General features: G+C 42.3%; 1 protein-coding gene across 2 annotated transcripts in view; it reads left to right on the forward strand.

The window, feature by feature from the left end:
- The window catches only part of RNGTT (RNA guanylyltransferase and 5'-phosphatase), a 235,576-nt gene extending 222,899 nt beyond the window's left edge, over positions 1-12,677 (forward strand). For both annotated transcript variants that reach the window (XM_060115193.1, XM_060115192.1), the window contains exons 15-16: positions 8,490-8,613; positions 10,059-12,677. In XM_060115193.1, the coding sequence (XP_059971176.1) occupies positions 8,490-8,613; positions 10,059-10,219 (285 nt within the window). In that variant the 3' untranslated portion in view covers positions 10,220-12,677. The remainder of the gene's footprint in view (positions 1-8,489; positions 8,614-10,058) is intronic.
- The last annotated feature ends 13,163 nt before the right edge of the window (positions 12,678-25,840 follow it).

Below are 25,840 nucleotides of genomic sequence, written 5' to 3' on the forward strand. Positions count from 1 at the left end.
GAAATTAGTTAGTGTCAGTTCTCCAACTTTGTTCTTTTTGTTTTGGCTGTTCTAGTGTCTTGGGTGTTCCCTATGAATATTAGAATTAGGTTGTCTATATCTATAAAAATCCTTTTGGGATTTTGCTTATGATTATGTTGAATCTGTATAGTTAACATCTTAGCAATATTGAATCTTCCAGTTTGTGAGCATGGTATATCTTTCCATTCATTTAGGTCCTCTTTGATATCTTTCTTTCATTGGTGTTTTGTAGTTGTCAGCATACAGATTCTGCATGGTTTTTTTTTTAAATACCTATTTCATGTTTTTGAATGTTACTATAAATGATACTCCTTAAATTTTAAATTTCCAGCTATTCTTTGCTAATATATAGAAATACAATTGGTTTTAGTATATTAACCTTGCAACATTTTTAAACTTCCTAGTTCTAGGAGCATCTTCATAGATTCCATCCATGTAAGTGATCATGTCTTATGTGAATAGAGATAGTCTTTTTTCTCCCTTTCCAACCAGCGTGTCTTTTGTTTTTCTCTTAAGCAAAAGAATGATTTGATTGGATTTACATTTCTCAAAGACCAATCTGGCTGCACTGTAAAGAATTGATTGGGGCTTCCCTGGTGGCGCAGTGGTTGAGAGTCCGCCTGCCGATGCAGGGGACATGGGTTCATGCCCCAGTCCGGGAAGATTCCACATGCTGCGGAGCGGCTGGGCCCGTGAGCCATGGCCGCTGAGCCTGCGCGTCCGGAGCTTGTGCTCCACAGCGAGAGAGGCCACAGCAGTGAGAGGCCCGCGTACCGCAAAAAAAAAAAAAAAAATTGATTGGATGGGGAAAATGTAGAAGAAGAAACCAGTGTGGAAGCTGTTGCAGGAATCTGACAGACAGTGAGGGCTTGGGCTGTGATGATGGTAGTAAGAGAGGAGACAAATACTCAGTGTATTTTGGAGATAGAGTTGGTAATGCAGTGAATAGGAGGGAAGATAAAAGGGGAAGGGAGCAGAGGACAGTAAAGCTTCTGTCATGAGGAACGGGGTGAACGGAGTCAATCATTTATTGAGTTAGAGAAGACGAATGAGGAACATATATGTTAGTGATCTAAGTCAACGAATGAACTCAACTTGATAGAAATTCTCCTCTGTACCCATCATCTATTTTCTGTACCTCAAGCAAAGTTTTTCACTGCTCTGGTTGGTTTCCACTAAGTGCTAGATATAAGCCTACATACGGGTTTAGAGACTAGGATCTGGGGAAGGATGAATGAAAACACTGTAGGGCAGAGATTATCAAACTTTCTTGGTTCATGTTGCCTCATAGACATTTCTAATCCAAAAGAAATACCTAACAATTCCATTTATTAAGTGGATTGATCCAAACTACTTAATAAATGTTTATGTCCTAACAGCTTAGCATGTGTTAAGGACTGCGTAATTTCTTCTTTCTTTTTTTCTTTTCTTGTCATTATATTAAATACTATACTCACAGAATATTTTAAAACTCCACTTTATATCGTCACATCACACATCTTCTCAGTTCCAATATTTAAGGCAGGTGGGGACGTGGAACTCCTCCTACTTGAGCCACTACCCTCTGGCCCCCATAAAGCTTGTAGCAGTCTGCTATGCACACTGACACGGTGGTCATCCTAAAACGGCCTGAGGATGGAAATTGCCTTTGTTTCTCTCCTGAGCTGGATGAACTCCCTTGATTCCACATCTTCCTCTTTGTTTTCATTGTTGCCCTCATATTGATGAAATAAAACTTTGGAAACCTCCTAGAAAAGGAGTATGAAATCCTAAAATTTTAAGAATTTGCACGCATGAAAATGATCTGCTGTCACTCCTGTTTCATATTTGGCATGATATAGAATTTAAAGTTGGATATAAATTGTAAAAGAAACTTGAAAATGTAATTCCATTTAAGGACTGCGTGATTTCTTAAACCTTGGAATCAGATTATACACCACCAGCCTCATTTACTTTCCACATTGATTTTGGTGATACTTGGTTTTTATCAATGACAATAACCACTGAATACTCAGCTTTGCAAAGATATGTTACCCAAAGGAATCTCATGTTGAAAATGTGAACTCCTGCCAACTCCTTGCATGGTGTCCAACACGTGCCACTGTGTTTCCCGGGAAATTTAAAATACCCCACAGTGCCTCTCTGTATTTGGGAACTGTGGACTTAGGACCTTATTCCAAGACTTTTTGTTTTCTGTTTAAAGGTTTATCTCTTCCTATTGTTTTTGTATCTCTACATTAAAAACCAATCTCATGTTTATCATCTTTTATGAAACATAGTTTATTTTAGGGATTTTTTTATTATTAAAAATTATAAAAGTTAAGCATGTATTATGTAGAAAGTTTGGACAATATAGCAAAACACAGAGAAGAAACTAAGTCGTTCCTAACTCCACCATCTACCAATAAACAGTACTAACATGCTGTTGCTTTATCTGCCCAGTTATTTTATATGAAGATTTATTATATTTTGAATAATAACTATAACTAACTCTGATTTTATAAAAGAGTAATAATCTGTAGTTTAATGGGGATTTCATACCCTGGAATTGTGACTCGTCTGTAAGGACCTTTGGGATAAATAAGACCGAGTTCTAGCTGCTTTCTTTTTCTTTTTCTTTTTCTTTTTTTTTTTTTGCGGTACGTGGGCCTCTCACTGTTGTGGCCTCTCTCGTTGCGGAGCACAGGCTCCGGACGCGCAGGCTCAGCGGCCATGGCTCACGGGCCCAGCTGCTCCACGGCATGTGGGATCTTCCCAGACCGGGGCACGAACCCACGTCCCTTGCATCGGCAGGCGGACTCTCAACCACTGCACCACCAGGGAAGCCCAAGCTGCTTTCCTTTTATTGGCAACTTCCATTAGTTGAACTCAGGATTGGAGGGCTTGAAGACCCCACCATTCATGAGAGAGAGGCTTCCTGCTACTGTGTTTCTAACCTAGCAAATGTGAAGTGTGTTATTTACACAGTAGTTCTTCATTATAAAGGTACAAAAAACACAAATGGAGTTTAGTGAAGGAACGTTTTTTTGAAGTGGTTAAGTCTAGCATATATATATATATATATTTTTGATTTTAATGCTTGGCTTATTTATTTATTTATTTATTTATTTATTGGCTATGTTGGGTCTTCGTTTCTTTGCGAGGGCTTTCTCTAGTTGTGGCAAGCAGGGGCCACTCTTCATCGCGGTGCGCGGGCCTCACACTATCGCGGCCTCTCTTGTTGCGGAGCACAGGCTCCAGAAGCGCAGGCTCAGTAGTTGTGGCTCACAGGCCTAGTTGCTCCGCAGCATGCGGGATCTTCCCAGACCAGGGCTCGAACCCGTGTCCCCTGCATTGGCAGGCAGATTCTCAACCACTGCGCCACCAGGGAAGCCCTCTAGCATATTTTTAAAAAGGGTAACTTGTCAAGGGTTTTATTTTCTCCAGTAGATGGATGTACTTGCTAAAAGTAATATATTAAGGCCCTACTATAAGATAGTAGTTCTAAAAGATTGTCTGATAATTCAGGTTTAAGCTATTTGTATTGTCCTGACACCACAAGGAAAACTTTTGTAATTGCATTTCATTTCTGGTTTATTTGTTGTTTTATTTTCTCTGCCTTCCTTCATAAGTACTAGACTTTGAAGTTGCATACGTGGAAACAAGATTTTTGTTTGAGTTCATCTACTTGAAATACGTTTTAAAAATTCACCTTCTGTCACACTACAGAGTTAGAGCTTGAGTAGAATTTTAAATTCAGAAAAGAAAAAATGGTCAATGTAGTTTAGTTCCAGAAAGCAGTTCACAAAAGATGGGGTGGAAACTTCTAAGTATATATATGTGTGTATATATATATATACACACATATATTCATATTTAGAGTCTCATTGTTACTCTTTTTCTGTCTCACACTCACTCCTCTTTCCCCCTCCCTCTCTTTTTTCTCAATAATTGAAAATTCTGACCAAAACAAGTGGTGTGTGTTAGTACTTTTTTAGCATAGTCTGGACTGTCGAAGAGTAATTTTTTTCTTGTAAAATGCTGGTAGAGGACCCCATGGCTGACTCTAGAGCTGAGGCAGAGAAAATACAAGATGAGCCTAGAGTAGTAGCTTGTATTGCCAGGGACTAAATGCTTAAAAATGCATAAGTAAGTAAAAGTGGAAGCAAGTTAAAAGGACACAGGAGCCAACCTGAGAGAGTTCCCAGTGGCTGAAACTAGAACAATTTGAGCAAGAAAATAAATGACAATAGTACTTTATCATAAGCCAAAGAATAAAATAAATCTCCATGAGTTCTTACTGATACAAGTAAGCAAATAAATAAATGAGGGAGAAAGGCAAATCTTCCTTACAGAAGAAATCCAGATAATAAATGTGGAAGGAATGGAGAAAATAGAAAATTCCATCAGAACTCCACAGTAATAATTGCTGCAGGCAAGATGCATGGATGAATGCTAAAATTAATGAGCAAAACTTTAAGAAGAAAAGGGATGTTTGTCTAGCCTCAAAATCTCTCTCCCAGGAAGTGTATTGATCTCTGTGGTGCTTTTAGTAAATGTCCACAAATTCTTTGATACCCTTCCTCCAGCAAGTGGCTTAATTCCCTTATCTTTGAGCAGGGCTAGACATAGTGCCTGGAACTAAGAGTATTATAGCTTCACAGTAGAGAAACCTGGCAGATACCATCTTCACCAAGTGATCAGGGTTTGTTTACACCACCAGGAAGAAATCACGTTGATCTCATCTACCCCCTAGACATTACTCAATGAGAAGGGCGCTTTACCTCTCTGGCGTTCTTTTCCAAAATCCATAACCTCAGTCTAATCATGAGAAGACATCAGGAAATCCCAAATTGAGGAACATTCTACAAAATATCTCACTAGCACTCTTCAAGGGTGTCAGGGAAGGTCTGAGTAACTGTCACAGCTTGGAAGAGACTAAGCAGACATGACAACTAAGGAATGCAGTTTCCTAGATTGGATCCTGGAGCAGATAAAGACATTAGTGGAAAAACTGATGAAGTCTGAATCAAGTCTGTAGTTTAGCTGATTGTATTGTACCAATGTTAACTTCTCGCTCCGCGTTGATAAATGTAACATGATATGTGAAATACGAACATTAGAGGAAGTTGGGTGATGGGAATCCTGGAACTCTCTGTACTATCTTTACAACTTTTCTGTAGATCTAAAATTGTTTCAAAATTAAACGTTAAAAAACTCCCAGCCTACTGGTGTCTTTCTCAATCCAAGGATATTCATTATTTTAAAGTGTCTCTAGAGCACATTAGTTCAGAGAAATCCCCCTCCCCTTTGTACAGTCTCTCTAGAAAAGAAAGATGAGCTCTTGATAACAAAACAACTCACAGAGCAGGGACAATAAATTCTAGGGGCTTGTCCTCCACCATTAGAGACGGAAGCGCATCTCTGCCTGCTCTGAGCGGCGTGGTTCAGCCAGCTCTGATGGTTCGCCTTTTGTGACTTGGTAGTGTGTCCAGCATTTAGGTTCCAAAAAGTATTCCATTAAAAAAGTGCAGGGAGACAGGGAGATCGGCTCGGTGCTTTGTGATCGCCTGGAGGGGTGGGATGGGGAGGGTGAGAGGGAGGGAGACGCAGGAGGGAAGGGATGTGGGAACAGATGTATATGTATGACTGATTCACTTTGTTATAAAGAAGAAACTAATAATAAAAAAAAAAGTGCAGGGAGGAGCACCTGTGGTTCTGCCTGCCTCTGTCTTGGGCCCTTTGTTCCAAGTATTACCACTGACCTGCTCATCTCAAATCTTCAGAGGTACTAGATCCGGTTTCATCTGACCGTCTCTTAACATCGGATTGTTGGTAGGCTCAAATGGTATCAGAAGTGTGGTACTCAGAAAGATGGATACATGAAAAAAATGTTTTCTTCAATATAAAATACACTGTATTTTCTTTTCTTCCTTTTTCCCCCCAAAACAGTAAAATCTCATTAATCCAATGTAATTATGGGTACAGGTGTGAAATCTTGATTTATAAATATTTTATTCTTATTACTTTCAAGCTCTCATTAACTCACAATAGGATAACAGAGCTGAGTATAAAAGGCCTAACTAGATCCTATTTTAGTAAATAATAATATATGATGGCTGAGGATGATTATTGTCATAGTAACAAATTAGAATTTGGATACTAAAATTAAACTCCTTCCCTGTATGCTAATCATTCTCTTCATCTGACCATTAGTGAAAACTGTCTTTAGTTTGTATACATATGGAAGATATTGCTTTATATCTTAAATATATTTCATTACCTAAATACCTTTATTAAAAGTTAAACATATTTTATTACCTACCCAAATTGAGTACCTTGCACTGTGTCTATCTTGGGAATATAACTGGTGTGATCAGTGAAGAACAATGTACTGTTCTTGAACATGGAAAGACGTTTAGGTTGGCATAGTGGCAGGTGCATGCATTTTCTGGAAAGCCCTATTTCCCAGATTGTTAATGCGTCGCCAGGTAGATACATAGATACTTAATAATACTGCCTAATCGCTGTAGTCAGATTGAGCAACACATAATTTATAGCAATTCTGAGACTAGAAACACAAGAATGGTAAATATGTGATAAAGATGTACTACGATTGGTAGTCAGTAGAAGTGCAGACTGCACATTATTGATAGCAAGCCATTCTTGTAGATGTGTGTGATACAATTTTCTTGACAGGTATTTTCAAAGTGTACCTTTCCATGTCATCTTGGTATCTTTTTTTTTTTTTTTTTTTTTTTTGCGGTATGCGGGCCTCTCACTGCTGTGGCCTCTCCCGTTGCGGAGCACAGGCTCCGGATGCGCAGGCTCAGCGGCCATGGCTCACGGGCCCAGCCGCTCTGCGGCATGTGGGATCTTCCCGGACCGGGGCACGAACCCGCGTCCCCTGCATCGGCAGGCGGACTCGCAACCACTGCGCCACCAGGGAAGCCCCTCATCTTGGTATCTTTAGTGAATTTATTTGTACACTTAAAAAAAAGGCAATGTTTCATTTCCTAATTTTATATTCAATTAAGAATTTTAGTGGTTGGCTACTATGTGCCAGGCACATTCATTTATTATTGCTCCAATGTCCCAGTGAATTAGAAACTCCTTTGCCCATTTTAGAAATTAGAAAATGGAGACTCTGAAAGGTTTAGAAACTTATCTGTTAGACCCTACTTATGGTATAACATAAGTGGTTACCTTACCTGAATAAGTTGCCTAACACTTGGATATAGATAATGTATCAGAAATAAAAGGAGGTGGATCCCTAGGAAGGGGGGGAGGGGAGTTGAGACTAGAATAATGACTATTTGAGAATGAATTTAGCAAGTTTGCTAAGTAAGTAGAGCATCACTTCCTTGGGCAGGTCTGGTTCCAATACACTGAATGTATTGGTCCTGTCAGATTTGTTGAACATGCGAATAGTCCAATTAAGTGTAATACTCATTAAGGGAAAAGGACTGCAGTTTGAAAGTTTTTATGGAGATGCGCACTGCCTGATCTGTGAATTGAAAGCATCTTTAAAGAAGTTGCTTCCCTTTGTATTCCTAGGTGGTAGTGAATACGTGGGTAGAAACAGGAGAGCATTTCAAATAATCCTAATGAAGTTAAGTGATTGCAATCTTCCGTATTGTGAGGAAAAGTTGTGAGCTGTGAAAGCCGAGGACAGCATTAAGATATTACCATGACTGGCGTTTGATTAGAAACTGCGCAGATAAGCTTAGGTTCCTCTTTATGAAAACCATCCTCACAGCCCGATGAAACATCTTTTCAAAGGTTCTGTAGTTGCCATGGATCCTTGTTAGCGTTGATAGACTAAGTTGTAATCCATATTCAATCATCTGAGGTGAAGTAGCCAGAAAACCTACCAGCTAATATCAAAGGTAGCTTCATCTCTAAATTCATACTGGTTTGGAGATGAAAAGGGTAAATAGCCTAAAGATTAGATTTTTAGTTAATTATCACTGCTTGAAAAGCAAAATAGTTAGGATGCACATTGCCTGAATCAGATCCTAATGTTTACTCTTTATGCATTAACTTTTTATCTTAACCAGTAAAAGGGATTTCTTAAGTCCTGACATAGGAATTTAAGATGGTGTGGTCTTTCTAAAAGTTGTTGAAACCTTCACAGATACTCAGTTTCTGAAAGCCAGAGGGACACAGACAATATCGAAGGCATTGGTCCCTATGGTAACGTATTTACATTTGGCCCAGAAGTGGCTGGTTTCTCCTTAGCTTCTTTCAATTGCTATATATTGACAACCGTTTTCACTACTGTTTGTAAGGTGTCAGATTGATGAGCAAGTGTACAAGGGAGTACGCACCACATCCTTGGGCTTGATTAGATGCTTCGGATGACAAAGAGCTCTACGTGAAGAGGCACCGAAGTGTTTTTGGCATTTCCCTAATGCGTCTGTCACGTAGTGCAGGCAAGAAGCCTGTCAGATGATTTAAATATTTTCCTCAATTCTCTTTTAAAACAGGTGACCAAAGAGCTAAAACAGTATGACAACAAAATTATAGAATGCAAATTCGAGAACAACAGCTGGGTCTTTATGAGACAGAGAACAGACAAAAGTTTCCCTAATGCCTACAACACTGCCATGGGTGAGTGTGACACCCTCCCAGTGGAGGTTACATGAACCACCCCACCCCCCCCCAAAGAAACCCACAACACACAAAAGCTAAAGTGTTAGAACCAAACTGTGCTGCCTTTGTGGTTCAGCTTTGGGGGCAGAAGCCCGTGCGGACCGCGGAGGGCTCGTGGCAGGTCTGCGCCCCGCGTGGCTCCAGTCCTCCCGCACCTGTGGGCTGCGGCGGGCGCCCAGGAGAGGGGTTAAAGGGCAGGAAATCGGGCCGCGGACAGGATGAGTTTGTTGACCGACAGCCCCAACAAGAGCCGTGGTAATTGCAGATCCATTCAAAACGCTGAAGCCATCGTCTGCCAGATGGGAAAAGATGGCATGAGCAGGGGAAATGTAATCTCCAGCTCCTAAGATAGTTTTACAAACAATGGAGAGTCAATGAAAACCTTAAAAAACATAAAATGAAAAAAAAAGAAACGTAAAACCTGCTATGCTATCCTTCAGGGTGTGCTCTGGGTACAATGTGAATGCTTTGGGAATTCAGAGTAGTGAGGGTCTTTCATGGGTAACAGCACATATTAATTAGGTCTCTGAGGTAAACTACTACGGGCAGCAGTTCTGGGTTGCGTTATTAGTGGAACTGAAAGAAAAAGACAGATAGAAACCAAGAATAAAGGTTAATAGGATTATGCACTTTGAGTGCTCAGTCAGTGACCATGATGATCGGATGATAAGCTTATGAGATAATATAGAAATTGCCACTTTGAGTTTTGTGGCTTAAAAATTACTGTTGTACATTCGAAGGTTCTTGTTGGAACTAACGTCTGTGTTCAGACAGTATGCGTTAATTTGGAAAAGAGGAGTAATTAAGCCCGTGTTGTTTTCCTAAAACCAAGTGGTAAATACAATTTTGATCACATAGGGAAAGGTGCTTTCTTCAGTAGTCATTTTGTTGTAATACCTTACTTCCAGCAAGTTACTAAAATAAAGAATAATACGCTCTGCCAGCTACACTGCAGCCCTCCCCGTTCAGCGGGCACGGTGGCTGGTGCCGTGTTACATGCATCAGTGTGCACTTCTCTCTGAGAGAGAGAAAAGCTGGGGGACTAGAGTGCGCACTTTCTTCAGAAACTGTGCTTGAATATGGACCATAGTGTGACGCACTGGGTGAGATCAATATCCTATACAAACTAGACGGATCAAAAACCATAGTGAAGACAGGCTTAAACCCAGATACTTCAAGTTTGGGTCTAGAATTAATAGTAAAGAGCAGCCACCAGAAATGCACTCATTTCGGGGGTGGGGGAGGGAGGAGCACAGTTGAAGCCACAGCAAGTCACCCACGTTGGGAAGATGGAAAGTTCTAGCGTGTTGGGATGGAAACGTCTCCCCGTCCTCATCTCCCTGGGGCGAGTCAGCTGCCTCCATGAACCCTCACACGAGACTCACGTCTGCCTTTGTCCACAGCCGTGTGCAACAGCATCTCAAACCCTGTCACCAAGGAGATGCTGTTTGAGTTCATCAACAGATGTGCGGCAGCTTCTCAAGGACAGAAGCGAAAGCATCATCATCTGGACCCGGACACGGAGCTCATGCCTCCACCACCTCCCAAAAGACGTTTGACTTAAAGACCTGCCTCAGACTTCAGGGTTGAGAGGAAAGATGAGTGAGGAAAAGCGCTGTTGCCCCATTTTCTTTGCGACCAGAGAAATTCAAAACAAGAGTGTGGCTTGATGTTGATACACATTTGACTTTTTTAAAAAAAAGAAGAAAGTATTGTAGCCAGCCTGTAAATATTTGATGCATTTGTTTCCTCAGTGCTACAATACGTCATGGACTTAAACATTTTATTTATATCTGGTAAACTCAGCCTTACCTTGTGGAATCTGAAGAATCCAAAGGTTTAAATGAGATCGAAATCAATGAAAAAGAGGCCTTGTTTATATACGGATAACTTCTACTTTAATTTATAAAGTTAGCAATCTAGAACTGTGAGCGCCTAGAACACTGTATTTTTTAGAAGTTGTATTTCAACTATGATAGATTTTCCTTTTAAAACATTTAGACAATGGCATTAAATATTCTTGCTATTATTTATCATGGATTTCCTACATTTCTGAAATTCCTGTATTCAAAACCAAATGACAAAGTTGTTAAATATTGTACTATATTAAACAACTTGGTCTGGCTTATATCATTTTAAGAAGTTGTTTTGGAAATGTAAAAGTAAAAAAGTAAAGCTCCAATTTTGTTAATTTCATCCTTTCTAAAGGAGGTATATTGAGTCTTTTCATCGTCTCTTTCTGTTGTTTGAACTGCAGTATCAGCTATCCAATGTATCCACTCTGGCAGTGGTCCCGAGTTACTTCATAGAACTTAGAGACACACCACCTGGTCCTGCGTGTGTTGTTCTCCTGGGAGACTTTTGTTCTTTCTTTTTTTTGGTTTTAACGCCAGGGCTACTTCTGCTGTACCTCAGTGGTAGCACATTGTAAATTACATTAAAAACACACAACTCACTGTGATGATAGGAGTGATGTCAGATACAGACAGTGTTGTATTTGTTCCCTTGCACCAAACAGCAAAGGAAATGGCAGCTGACTCCTTTAATTAGAAGGTAATGTCAGTGGAAGAGAATGCTGTCACTAGAAAATGCTCTCCCACTGCTTGATAAATGCAGAGGCAAAGACTAGACATCTGTAGGAACTAAACATCAAGGAAGCCAAGACATTTATTTTCAAAGCCAGAATTCTCTCATCTTCTATTCTGGGAATGCTATTTCAGTTGTACATCTGAATTAAAAAAACCAAAAAACAAAAAACACATTTACTGATAGATAATGGACTTAAAGAGTGGCTAATTGGTCACATGCCATTGTTGGGAAACTGTGTTCTGATTGGTTTGTGAAGGAACTCTTGAAAATTAGCCTACTAGAGGCTAATGTATTTATTTTTAGAGGTACAGGTTTTAAGTATGTGTATTTAAACAAATTTTCATGATCTGAATTTTATATATGTATGTGCATATATATATATGAGTATATGCAGCAGTGTATATTCTTCTGCTAATACAGTGAGAAATCCAAACAGGTCACCTAGTAGATTGAATATCTGATAGGATTTCTATATCAAGTAGCACAGATTAACTAAACATGTATTTATATTCACCCAAGTTTTAATGTTTTTAAACAAAATTTCTTCCTGCAATGCTTTTCTATATGAAATACTAGAGTCATGCTTGGGCTTCTTCCTTTATTGTTCCCAAGTTATGTAATGTATAGTGAATTTATTCAAAATGCCATTTTAGTGTTTCTTTCCTAGAGTACTTTTGTGCGTTTGAGCACAACGGGGATTAAAACATCCGACTGCCGCAGTAACTATTGAAAAATGGAAATTGGTCAGGGTTTCATGGTGTCTTGTACAAAGCAGATCTAAAAAAAACGCCTATGCAACTCCAAATAGTCCGATGCCTGCTCCACCAGGATTGGTGGCTCTTTTCACAAGGTGCATTGCTTTCTTCCAAACCCGTGTAAACGCAGAAGGCTTTTGCAGATGTAAGAGCAAGCTTTTGTCAGCAGTCTTTAATGGAGTTAAAATGTTTATGGTAATTGTAACCTTTTAAATGAGTTACGTGAAAAGAGCATCTCATTTTTAATATACCCAGGTATTTTCTCCTTGCCTTTGTGCATTTTCCAGGACTTAATTTTCTTAATTTATCTTTTCCTTTCAATTGTAGTAAAGTATAATAAGTAGATCCCATTTAGCCTCTGAACACATTACCATCTGCAGTGTCATAAAAAGTCATCTGGAAAGTCGGGTTGGGGGAGGTCAGGATTTGTGACATCATGAAGGAAACACTTTCTTTCTCAGCCCACATCATAATAACTGTTTTCCTGACACTGAAGTTTTGTAGATGAGAATAAGAAAATTTTACTTTCCTGGGTTATGACATATAACTTTGCTTTGTGTTTGGAAAAGATGTGGAAGACTCGACTGCCTGGCTGGTTACATTTGCTTTCCATGAAATGCTCAGAAAATGTCAGGACATTCCTTCTCTAATTGTGTGTCAGTGCAGTATTGTAATAAAACTACTGATTTAAAATAATAGAAAGTGTATCTACTTTGTTTTCCTGGTGATGCCTTTGTGTCCCTTTATATAACCAACGCACTCGTGTCCCTTTTATTGCTGTCATCAGATCCTGCTGCTGTCCACCATACCCATCAGAATCCACCTGGTTTTGTTGCATTCTAGGGATTAGCATGAAGACTTGGAAAATCTTCTGTTTTCCTTCCTGAGAAACCGAGAAACTTGGAAGTTAAGAATCAGATACTTCCAGATGGAGAACACTAATGTGGTAGAGAAAACCCCGGGGCTCAACCCAAAGACCACGTGTGGCTCTACCTCTCATTGCTTCCCTGTCCTCTCTAGAGCTTGTTTCTCCCCTCCCCCATCTATAAAATGCCAAGATTGGATCAGATGATCAAAAAGAAGCTTTTCAGGTCTGACCTGATTCTTGTGTGAAAACCAGTGCTTTGTAAACATCCTGTATTCACAATAATAGCAATATGACCATTATGGAATAGGCACCAAGCCCCAAGATGCCCTAAAGAGAACCACTCTGTGCAGGGAGGTGCCGTCATCAGCCTCATTTGTAGCTAAGGAAGCTCTGACCCAAGGTAACATAGCTAGTTAGTTGTGAGCTGAGACCCAAACACAGGTCTTTCTACTCCGGGTCCTAATTTGCTGTGCAGTCAGTACTCCCTGAAAGGCTCTGGTACAGCCTCTGTGAGGAGGGCTGCTTCTGTGCCAGGGTCCCAAACTATTGGAGCTGTTTCTTTGATGCTAACAGGTAATAGGCTACAAGCACCTCTCTCCAAAATAAGATTAAGTTGGGAGCAGGAAAGTAAATACATTTTTAGGACCTTATTTAACAATATTTAAATGTGAGTGACACAGAGGCCGTGAAAAGAAGTTTAATAATTCTCATAAAGATGCTAAATTCCAAAGATGCAGTTAGCAAGAAATAAGTGATTAAATCACACACTGGGCCAGCATTTCCTGATTGTCACATAGTTTGCTGTCAACTCTGATGCTTTGGCAGGTTATCGTCAGCCTCGGTCTATTCCAGATGTGTCCATCCCCTCCCTAGACTCAGCTGTCAGGTGACCTCCCAAGCTTCTAAGAAGATTTCACATTTCAAAAAAATCAGTGCACAGATCTGGGGTAGCCAACTGTTTTGCCATGAAAGGTCATTTACAAAAAACTGGGTTGCCATTGTTTCATAAAATAAAGGGAATCTTTATACCCGAAAAGGAGGTAAGGCATAATTTAGAAGAAAAGACATGCATTTACGCAGACCAAATTTTGTTTTATGAAAGTCTCACTACACCATCCTTTGCTTCTACATTTAACCCCAAACTGGTGAAAACTTTTTCATAGGCCAGTGTTGGGAATCATTGCATAGGTGAAATTCCAGATCGGGGCTTGTAAGTGGGGAGAGGGGCATGAAAACCCCAGGGAAGAAGAAGCCCCTGGTTCCATAGCTGAAGGTCGTTTTCATAGTAACTATCGTCCAGTTACCTCACAATGGTTGATTACGTTGTGCTCTTGTGATCGAAGATATATAGGTGAACAATGAAATTATCTGAATGTTTAAAAATACACAAATAGGGCTTCCCTGGTGGCGCAGTGGTTGGGAATCCGCCTGCCGATGCAGGGGACGCGGGTTCGTGACCTGGTCCGGGAAGATCCCACATGCCGCGGAGAGGCTGGGCCCGTGAGCCATGGCCGCTGAGCCTGCGCGTCCAGAGCCTGTGCTCCGCAACGGGAGAGGCCACAACAGTGAGAGGCCCACGTACTGCAAAAAAAAAAAAAAAAAACCCACAAATAGAATGAAACCCTCACCTCTTTGCGGTACAAAAATAAGCATAACCGGGCTTCCCTGGTGGCGCAGTGGTTGAGAGTCCGCCTGCCGATGCAGGGGACACGGGTTCGTGCCCTGGTCTGGGAAGATCCCACATGCCGCGGAGCGGCTGGGCCCGTGAGCCATGGCCACTGGGCCTGCGCGTCCGTAGCCTGTGCTCTGCAACGGGAGAGGCCACAACGGTGAGAGGCCCGTGTACCGCAAAAAAAAAAAAAAAAAAAAGCATAACCGAATATAACACAGAAAAACAGAATTTGGCTTTGACAGCAAGTCACACCAACAAGAGTCACCAGTTTTCACAGTTTTGAAGTCGGCACATGGTCTATTTTCCCTTTAGATTGCCGCCACCGGAATGATCTTTCAAAACTGCAAAGCTGCTCTTGTTTTCCACTCCAGTCAGAGCTCCCTGGCCCGTGACATCAGAGCCCCTGTGTGACCCAGTCTCCACTTGTATATCCAGGTTTGGGTCTCACCACAGTGTGACTCCTGGCTGTCCCAAATCTCCATGCTCTCTGCACCCAGGAACCTATGGTCGTGGTGCTTCTACTGCTTCTGTCAGAAAGCCCCAAGCTCGCTTACCCCAGGATCACGGAGGCCTTCCCGCCACAGGTAGCCTCCTGGCTGTCACACTGTGTCGTGATGGTCTCCCCTGGGCTCCGTGAGCGGAGGGACTCTGTCATACACAGCACAGGGCTCAGCAACAGTGGGCCCCTGGCAGTAATTAGGGCGGGAGGTTCACGTGCCTTTTTGTACTTGCTATTGAGACTCAGTCAAGATGTGGGAACTATACTCGATATTTTCTTTTTTTGTTTTCTTTTGGCCTCATGCAAGATCTTAGTTCCCTGACCAGGGCTCGAACCCATGCCCCCTGCAGTGGAAGCATGGAATCTTAACCACTGGACTGTCAGGGAAGTCCCTATATTCAATATTTTGTAATAACCTATAAGGGAAAAGAATCTAAAAAAGAATATATATACATACAATGTTGTGTTAGTTTCAGGTGTAGAGCACAGTGATTCAGTTATAAATATATCACTGTGCTGTACACCTGAAACTAACACAGCATTGTAAATCAACTGTACTTCAATTAAAAAAAAAAACAAAAAGATGTGTTTGCTCTTGTCTCCCTCAGTTTAGCTATATAGGAACAGAAACTTTTTTTTGTCCCTCTAGCCTTCTCATCATCATAGAAGCACTGGTAACATCTCTCGTTTCTTGAGAATTTCTTCACAGCCCATCTCTGATGCATCTTGTATTTAATCCTGATTAGAAGTGTCTTGTCTGTTCTTGCCTTTTGCACTGAACATGAATGCTTCTGAGGGAAACTTCTCAGCAGGAAGAATCTTAAGAAAGTGCCCTGGTCTCTTTGAGGGAGGTGTGAGGGAAGCAGTGTTTTCCATCACGTCTTACTTTTCAGGGCAGCTTCACGGAGCTGAAACTAGAAGGCTTCTTCTCCCCACCCACCTGCTCCCGCCCGACTTCTGATGTTTCCAAAGAGAAGTCCTTTGGTAGCAGCTGAGGCTTTTCAGTTAGTTTTAAAAATAAACAGCAGTCCGTGATCCCTTAGCATGAATTGGTGCTTCTAGCCATGTCTTTTAGAGCGGGAAAGGCAAGTGAAAGATACTCTTCTCGTTGCTACTATCGAATGCTAAAGATCTAAAGGAATAAGAAACTTTACTGTTTCTGTACAAGTTCTGCTTCCCCTCCGAAGGCCATCAGGGGAGCATTGTATAGCTTTCATCTACAGCATAAACACACACTGGAGGTGAGAGCCACAGAGACCCCAACCGAACAGCACCATAACCAGAACTTTCCTATAATAAATTTTCCTCAAGATTCTGCATGTGGGGAGAAACCAGACACCTGGACACACCACGTACAGTTGGGATGATGCAGGAGGTGGAACGTGGTCTAGGCCTTGGTGGATGGGTGGGATGAATGGGGAGGGCAGGTGTGGACAGAGAACGTGGCGGGAGGATGCTTTCCGGGGCTGTGTCTAGAGCTCGTGTGCAGGGCAGTGGTAGGAAATACGGCCGTCCCCCCTCCATCCTGAGTTCACCAACCACCTACCCACCGCTGGCCCCTTGATCTCCTTCCAGCTGTTGACCCATTTCCTTCTGTTCCCCTTTCCTTCGGGATCCTAGAAGGAGGTGACGGCACTCACTTGCTCCTTTCTTCCTCATCTCTCTTGAGCCCACTGCCAACAGGCTCTCGTTCCTGCTGAGACTGCTCGTCACCACCACAGTGCCTCTACAGGTCACATCCACTCTCTGAATTGACCCATCAGCACCATCAGTGTTTCAGTTTCTCTCTGTTTTGTTTTATTTTGTTACTTTTTTTTTTGGCCACGCCAGTGCGTTATGCGGGATCTTAGTTCCCTGCCCAAGGATGGAACCCACACCCCCTGCAGTGGAAGCGCGGAGCCTTGACCCCTGGACTGCCAGGGAAGCCCCTGTTACTTCTTTTTAATGGGAAACTTCCTACATATACACAAATAAGGAAAATGGTAAAATGAACTCCCCCATCTACCCAGATTCAGCAATGATCAATGTGGCAGTTCCTGTTTATTTTATATACCAGCTACCCCCCACCCTCCATTACACACGTGCGTGTACACACACGACACACGCACGATTATTTTTAAACAAGTCACAAACTACTCCCTCCTTGTTGAACCCTTTCCGTTCTTGGTTTCCAGGCCACCATAGTTTCTTGACTTTCTTTCCTTCCACCCACAGTTCTCTATTTTTTTTTTTTTTGCAGTACGTGGGCCTCTCACTGTTGTGGTCTCTTCCGTTGCGGAGCACAGGCTCCAGATGCGCAGGCTCAGCGGCCATGGCTCACGGGCCCAGCCGCTCTGCGGCACGTGGGATCTTCCGGGACCAGGGCACGAACCTGTGTCCCCTGCATCGGCAGGCGGACTCTCAACCACTGTGCCACCAGGGAAGCCCCACAGTTCTCTCTTGCTGAGCCCTCTTTATCTTCTCAACCTTTGCATGTGGTAGTGACCCAGGCTCAGTCCACTGGCCTCTGTGTACACTCTCTAAGAGATCTCTCCTACTCTCTGAACACTAATACCATCTACACACAATTTCCAAACCTATTTCTAGCCTGGATCTCTCTCGTGAATTCTAGACTCAACTATTCAACTGACAGCTTGACATCTTCACTTGGATGCCTAATGGTCACCTGAAGCTTAATACGTCCCAGACTGAACTTTCCTGCTCCTGTAGACTTCCTTCTCTTCCCACAGGCTTCTCAGAGAGCTCAGTGCATGGCAGTTGCGCTTTTCCAGTTGCTTGAGAATCATCCTTGATGCTTTTCTTCCTCTGACACTTCACATCCAGTCAATCCACCAGCAGATGCCAGCACACTTCTTAACACACACTTTAACAACTTCTTACCCTGTTCAAACCTCTCGTCTCATCTCTTGCCTGGATTATTGCAGTAGCCTCCTAACTGGTCTCCCAGTTTTCCCTCTCCCTCATCACCTTCTCAATCCAGTCTCCCCACAGCTGTCTGTAGTATTTTTTAGAACATGTCACTCAACTGCTCAAAACCTTCCAGGGCCTTCCACCTCATTCAGGATTAAATCCTAAATGCACATCGTCATCCATCCAGGACTACATAACCTGGCCTCCAGCCGACTCTCTCTCATCTCTTCCTTCTTGTTCACTCTGCTCATCGATTCTGGCCCCTTTGCAGTTTCTCCAACTTGCCAAGCATGCTCTGACTTTAAGGACTTGGAACTTTCTTTTCCCTTTACCTGAATGCCCTTCCCCTCGATATCCATAAGTCTCACCCTCATTTCATTCGAGTCTCTAGACAAATGCCGCCTCGTCAAAAAGGACTTCCTGACCATCCCATCTAACATGCCCCTCCCACCACCGTCTACCTTCTTACCCGAATTTATTTTTCTACAAGCGTTATGATCTAACATATATGTTTGCTTGTTTGCCTGTTGTCTGACTCTCTCTAGAATGTAAGTTCCATGGGAACTGAGAATTTGATTTCATTCATTGCTGTATGTCCAGCACCTAGGCCAGTCTGGCACAAAGTGTAGGAGCTCAGTAAATATTTCTAGAATCTATAAATGAACTCGGGTTACATAGATAGGCTGGGGACAGATTATGAAGGGATTTGAATGTCTGGCTAAGAAGTTAAGCTAAATTTGGTCAACAATAAAGAGCTATTGAAAGCTGTTTTTTTTTTTTTTTTTTTGCTGCACTGCCTGGCTTGCAAGACCTTAGTTCCCTGACCAGGAATTGAACCCGGGCCCTGGGCAGTGAGAGCACGGAGTCCTAACCACTGGACCGCCAGGGAATTCCCTATTGAAAGCTTTTAAACAAGGGAGTTTTTGGGTGCAATAAGCTGGTAATAATCTGTCAAAGGTGACCAGTTGGGAGGCTATTGTAATAATCCAGGTGAGAGGTAAAGAACCCAGGATAGAGTGGCATCTACCAAAATTGAGGAGATTGGATGTGATAGGCATTCAGGAGGGAGAATCATCAAGATTCAGCAATCAGTTGAGAAACCAAGTTTACCTTCAAGGGTTTGAGCCGAGGTGGGGTGACGGTGGTGCCCTTAACAAAGCAGAGAAGTGGCAAGAAAGAGCTGATTTGGGGTTGGGATAAAGAAGGGGCCTCTGGGCGTGATGAGCGGGACGTGCTGTCAGGAGATTCAGATGGAATTGTCCAAAGAGAGGGCAGAAATTTAGAACTGGAGCTTGGACAGTCAGACCACTAGCAGGATTTTAAATTCGTCCACACAATAGTGATGGTGAAAACAGTGTGTGTAGAAGGTTTGGGGTACAAGAGGGTCAGGGACCCCAGTGATAGTGGGTAGGAGAGAAAAAAAAAAAAAAAACTAGGAAAGAAAGTAAGGCATCAAGAAGTAAGAAGAGGCTCAAGAAGGTACAGCCCACAGTCGATAAGAGAAATGTTTCTTTCTTTTCCTTTGCCAAAAATAGTTTTATTGAGCATTCAAAGATGAAAAATGCTGAAAGCCAAAGTAGTAGCTTTGACTTTTTAATGTCATTACAAATAGTGCTTCTTTGAAACCTGGCGCTCATCCATTTAGCCCCATCTATGTGTTTTTTTTTCCGAGAGACTTCAGGGCTTTACACTCAAGTCTCCTTAACAAGTCACACAAAACCTCCTGGTCCTGGCCCGAGAGAGAGAAATGTCTCTTGCTAGAGAGGGCAGGAAATAGTTCTGGTTGCTCCAGAGAGGAGTCAAGGGCTGAGGAAAGGGCCTTGAATTGGGTTTCTAGGTGACCTTCAGAAAGATGATGCCGGTGGCTGAGGTGAAGGGAAAAACAAGAAAAAAGAGGAGGAAATGGAGGTGTTGGGGTTAGGGGCTTCATCTGTGTCAACAGGTGAATTTACTACTCCCAAGAGTAGTGGTTACGCAGGGCGCGTTCACTTTGTGATGCTACGTCTAGTGGACGCGAGCGTCTGTTGTACATGAAGGCAGAGGCTTAGCGCCACCCGCTAAAGCCCTCACCGGCCTCCCAGGAGGCCCCTTCTGATCAGCCACAGTGGCCGTGTGCACAGCAGCTCCACGAGCTCTCTGTCCAGGCTGGGCGGAGTCATGCTGCACAGCTGGCCTCACCCTGTTTCCACGGTGGAGCATCTGTACATCATGGTCCTTGATGTTGGTCATTGCGCTTTTGCCTGCAGGAGCCCAGAGGCAGCTCTCAGCTGGAGGCCACAGTCTATGCCCCACCTGGCCACCCTGCGGGCCGGGATGGCAAGGTGTCTTGAAACAGTGACTGGGAAGCTCTCACCCATGGCTGATGAGCTATTGTGATGGTCTTCATTTTAGGTATAAGGAGACTGTTTTAAAAATACACCTGCATTCTCCACATTAGGCCTTCTCATTATTTGGAAATAGTTGACATAAAAATAATCTGATTGGATTCAAAGTCCATTTGTTTTATCATAAGAAACATCAGCAAGAAATCACATTTGTACGTAGAAATGAAAAAGAGAAGAGACTGTTGGTTCTTTAAATATAATTTCAGCTGTTGACATTTTGAAAGGTTCCCAAAGAATGGTTTTAATTTTTTTATTTCTAACATGTGCAGTTTCTCATTGATAGTGACTACCAAGAATTTGAAGAGATTATCATTAAAAAGTCTTCAAAAAGACACATGCACCCCAGTGTTCATTACAGCACTATTTACAATAGCCAGGTCATGGAAGCAACCTAAATACCCATTGACAGATGAATGGATAAAGAAGATGTGATACATATATACAATGGAATATTACTCAGCCATAAAAAGGAAAAAAATTGGGTCGTTTGTAGAGACGTGGATGGATCTAGAGACTGTCATATAGAGTGAAGTAAGTCAGAAAGAGGAAAACAAATATCGAATATTAATGCATATATGTGGAATCTAGAAAAATGGTACAGATGAACTGGTTTTCAGGGCAGAAGTAGAGACACAGATGTAGAGAACAAACATATGGACACCAAGGGGGGAAAGCGGTGGGGGCTAGTGGTGGTGGTGGGATGAATTGGGGGATTGGGAGTGATATATATACACTAATATGTATAAAATGGATAACTAATAAGAACCTGCTGTATAAAAAAATTTTTTAAATTCAAAAAAATTTTTTTAATATAAAATAAGTAAGCTTACTATTAATAAATGTTAAGAAAGCTACAAAGTACACTACAAAGATAAAAATAGGTAACTAATAAGAACCTGCTGTATAAAAAATAAATTAATTTAAAAATCTACATAAATAAATAAATAAAAGATCTTGATTAGGATTCGAGGACAGCATTTGAAGCATTAAAACTGATATTAAAAAAAGTCATGTCCATAGAAGAAAGCTCAAATTTCTTGTTTAACATTTTGAAAAGATTTTATTTTGAAGTTTCACACAAAGCTACATCTTCCCTGGGACTTTGTATTTTACTTTTCTTTAGATCAAAATTTCATAATATTAAAAAATATAATGGACTTTTCCCCCCCAAGACCCATAAAGACACCCTAAATCTCTAGTTTACCCCAGGGTACCCTTCAAAGAGTGTCATGTTTTGAGTTTACCATGATGATAAAAGGGCTGGGGAGTGTTGTTCTGATGACCCAGGGTTGGAGATTGGCAAGGTGAAAACAGAAGAAGTTTGAAAAGATGAGGGATTTTACTCCTGACTGGGTAGGAAATCAAAAAAAAAAAAAAAGTCAGGAGGGGATGATGACCTGGGGAATGAGAAAGAGTAAGGAGACCAGACCCCAGGACCAAGTAGACCTGGCTCCAAAAAGCTAAGAAAGAAGGGAACTGAGAATGACAGGGCACCGTTTTCCATCTCACTTACTCCTGTATTTCCCTTGCTGCCTCATCCCAGTATCAGGACTTTTTTTTGTTAAAAAATGACAGAAAAACAAACTTGCCTACTCTAGATAACTGAATAGTCCAGAAGGCAGGCATGACTTCAGGAATGGCTTGATCTAGGAGCTGTCCCATCGCTCAACTCCTAGCATCATTGGGCTTCATATGGTAGCCCGTGGTTTCTCCAGAATCACATCGCAGTTCACATCCATCATAAAGAGTAAATATCTCTCTAACAACAGTCCCAGCAAAAGTTTTGATACCTCTCATTGCATCTGGTTGGGTCATTTGCCCATTCCTGAGCTGGTCCCTGTGACCAGGGAATGTAATGTTCTCTTATGGCTGCTGCCTATCACTCTAGTGGAGAATGGAACCAACTCTCCCAATATTTCCTTTCTTTACTTACTTTTATTATTTCTTTTTGCCAGTTACCTGAGCTTTACTCATACAGTAGAGATAGTCCAAATATTAAGTAACTCATTGGCAAGGGTGCTGACCGATCAGAACAGCTCGGGAGCAGCATACCTGAGGTTCCCTGCCAAGCCAGGTGTTAACCCTCTCTGGTTGCTAGTTTTGGGGGAGGTCTGGGGGTGCCGAGGAAGAGGCAGGATAGCTGGGAGGAGAAAGATGCTTACAGGGTGTGGTTAGGGAAGTGGCTGTTTTCCAACTTGTATTCAACTGACACTGGCTTTCAGTATTTACAAGCAGTGTTACTGTATCATGAAGGTTAGCACTGCTTGTATTCCAACTGTGCTTGTGTGCGTTTAATCCTTTCTGCCACCACAGATAGACCATCCCCCTGAAGGCTGGGAAGAGGGCTTGTTTCTGAATCTCCTATAGCAACCAACAAGGTACATTCGTCCGTTCACTTATTCACTCGACAAGCATTTCTTGAGCCCAACAAATAGTAGGTCCTGAATAATTTTATTTGAATGAACGCAATAGTTTCCTTTAAAAGCGTTGCATAGGAAGTGTTACGGTTGGAGAAAGATCATTTTGTTTAAGGAGAAGAGGTAAGTGGAAAGTTTGAGGAAACTGACAACAGTTTATAATAATAAACAGAATCGACTTTCCTCGGAACAGTGCCAGAGGTTTTCCCAAAGCTTGTCCTGGTTACAAATACGTTACCCCAGATATCTTGTTGATGGGACCCAGGGAAGGATGGGCAGAAGGGAACACGCTGCCCCGGGGTGAGAGCAGAGATGCTGTTCATGGGGCAGGAGAAAAGTAATGACATGCAGGAGGCTGGATGGATGACATCTGGGGGGGATGGAGTGATCACCTGGACCCTCATCACCTCCTGGGATCTTCCCGGAGAAAAGAAAAGCAAGAGCCTCAGTTTGAGCTGGAAGTTGCCTTTGAAAGCATCTGGTCCCGTTTCAGAGATGAGCAAAGTGAAACCCCAAATCCGAGGTGTCTCTCTTTTTTTTAAGTTAATTTATTTATTTGTTTTTATTTTTGGCTCCGTTGGGTCTTCGTTGCTGTGCGCGGGCTTTCGCTAGTTGCGGTGAGCGGGGGCTGCTCTTCATTGCGGCACGCGGGCTTCTCATTGTCGTGGCTTCTCTTGTTGTGGAGCACGGGCTCTAGGTGCATGGGCTTCTGTAGTTGTGGTGCGTGGGCTCAGTAGTTGTGGCTCGCGGGCTCTAGAGCGCAGGCTCAGTAGTTGTGGTGCACGGGCTTAGTTGTTCCATGGCATGTGGGATCTTTCCAGACCAGGGCTCGAACCCGTGTCCCCTGCATTGGCAGGCAGATTCTTAACCACTGCACCACCAGGAAAGCCCCCTGAGGTGTCTTTAACGAGGTTGCTCAGCTGGCCCCTGACTTCCTTAATTCTCAGCTCACTTGGCATTTCTCCCCGAGGAGATAAAAATGGGCATGAAAGAAAGTTGCCTCCAATTAGGCAGACAATGTGACCTTTCACAAAGCCCATAAGTAGCCCAGAGGTGACTGCCTTTTACCCTCTTATCATCCTGGAGCCTGAGCGACCTGGGGCGCCCTGTGTGCATGTGGGCAACACTGGTGCACACACCCGCCTCCAAGGCTTAGATGTTCATCCAAGGTCAAGCAAAGACCGCAGGCACCGCTGACGGGAGTTGCGTAACCCACGAGCACACGTCTACTTAGAAAAGTTTGATTTTGATTGCCATAGAAGGCAAAACATCTTAAAATGAAGTTGAGCTATCTTTGGGTAGGATGCAAAACCGCCCATGGGTATATCACATCAGAAACGATGTGTGATTTCTTCCAGTCCCTCAACTCAAAAAAGATGAACAGATTTAACTGATGCGTCCTAAAAATAAATAAATAAATAAGATCTGCTTTGAGCTTGAAACCAAGTATAGAAGTTTCAGGGTCTCTTTTTTGGGGAGGGGGTGGGGGGCATCTGGGGGATTGTGAGGTGAAGGACAGTGGGGAAATTTTTTTTTCAGTGTAAAGACTAAATTATAACGAGACTGTTTTAGCTCTGAGCATTTTCTGCTGGGAATAACAAGATTACTAAAGGTCACAGAAACAAGGTTGGCTTGGAAAAAATTATGAATGGTGCTTAGATCATCACACATAAGCCCGAGGAGATTTCTTCTTCTGAGTTGGGAACCAACACTCCTTTTCTAAACCTGTAATTTCAATAACAAAACAAGTCAAACCCAGAGCTGACCTGACCCTCAGGACTCAGAGTTGGAGGCACAGTATCTGCCTTGCGGGGTGATTGCATGTGGATGCAAACCCAGGTGGGCTTGGACCCAAGCAGGTGGTTTCAAGTCTCCCCCACCAGCCTCTAAGTTCCAGAGCCTCCGGTGGAGGAGGTGGTCCTGTGGTCTGTGTCACACAGTGTCCCTCTGGTGGCCAGTGACACATCAACTCCCCCCTTCTTTGGGGGGACAGCTGAGCTTTCATTTATTACATAACAGTATATTCTGGATAGAAGCAAAATGTCCTTCGCAGGTCATCCACTATAAAGATTGGCAAATTACTAAATTAATTTTGTTGTATAAGTACCTTCTTACACCCACCCTTTGGAGTGAAAGTTTATTCTTTAAGTTCTCTTTCGTCTTTTTCTGAAAAGAGATTTAATGTGTTACTGTGGTGCAGAAAATCAATGCTTTGAAATCAATGGTGATTTTTCAGGCTGTTTGAGATTATTCACATGACTGGCTAAGCTTGCTGCTGATAGAAAAACAGAGTTTTGTTGCAGAGGAAATCTTCAGGTTTGAAACATCGCTGTGTGATTCGGTGTGACTTTCTTTTTAGAACTTGAATATTTATTCCATAGCAGTAAATTATTCAATCCAGGCAGCGGTCCTTTAATCCTCATATGCGCTAGAGGCTCTGGTGTGTGTAAACCTGAACTAGCTGTCAACTTGGCCCTTAGAAGCTTACAAAAGTGCATGTGTACGGCGAGGATGTGGAGAAAGGGAAACCTTGTGCACTGTTGGTGGGAATGTAAATTGGCGTGGCCACGGTGGAAAACAGTAGAGAGGCTTCTCAAAAAAACTAAAAATAGAGCTACCATATGATCCAGTAATACCACTCCTGGGCATATATCTGGAAATAACAAAAAAACTAATTTGAAAAGATACATGCACCCAATGTTCACAGCAGCACTATTTACAGTAGCCAAGACATGGAAGCAACCTAAGTGTCCATCGACAGATGAATGGGTAAAGAAGATGTGGTACATATATACAATGGAATATTACTCAGCCATAAAAAAGAATGAAATAATGCCATTTGGAGCAACATGGATGGACTTGGAGGGTATTATGCTAAGTGAAATAAGTCAGCAGAGAAAGGCAAATACTGTATGTTATCACTTATATGTGAAATCTTAAAAATAAATCAAATTAGTGAATGTGATGAAAAAGAAACAGACTCACAGATATAGAAAACTAGTGGTTACCAGTGGAGAGAGAGAAGGAGGGTAGGGAATTAATAGGTACAAACTACTACGTATGAAATAAATTAGCTACAAAGATATATTGT

This window comes from Mesoplodon densirostris, chromosome 12, assembly GCF_025265405.1.
Source record: "Mesoplodon densirostris isolate mMesDen1 chromosome 12, mMesDen1 primary haplotype, whole genome shotgun sequence".
Taxonomy (NCBI): Eukaryota; Metazoa; Chordata; class Mammalia; order Artiodactyla; family Ziphiidae; genus Mesoplodon; species Mesoplodon densirostris.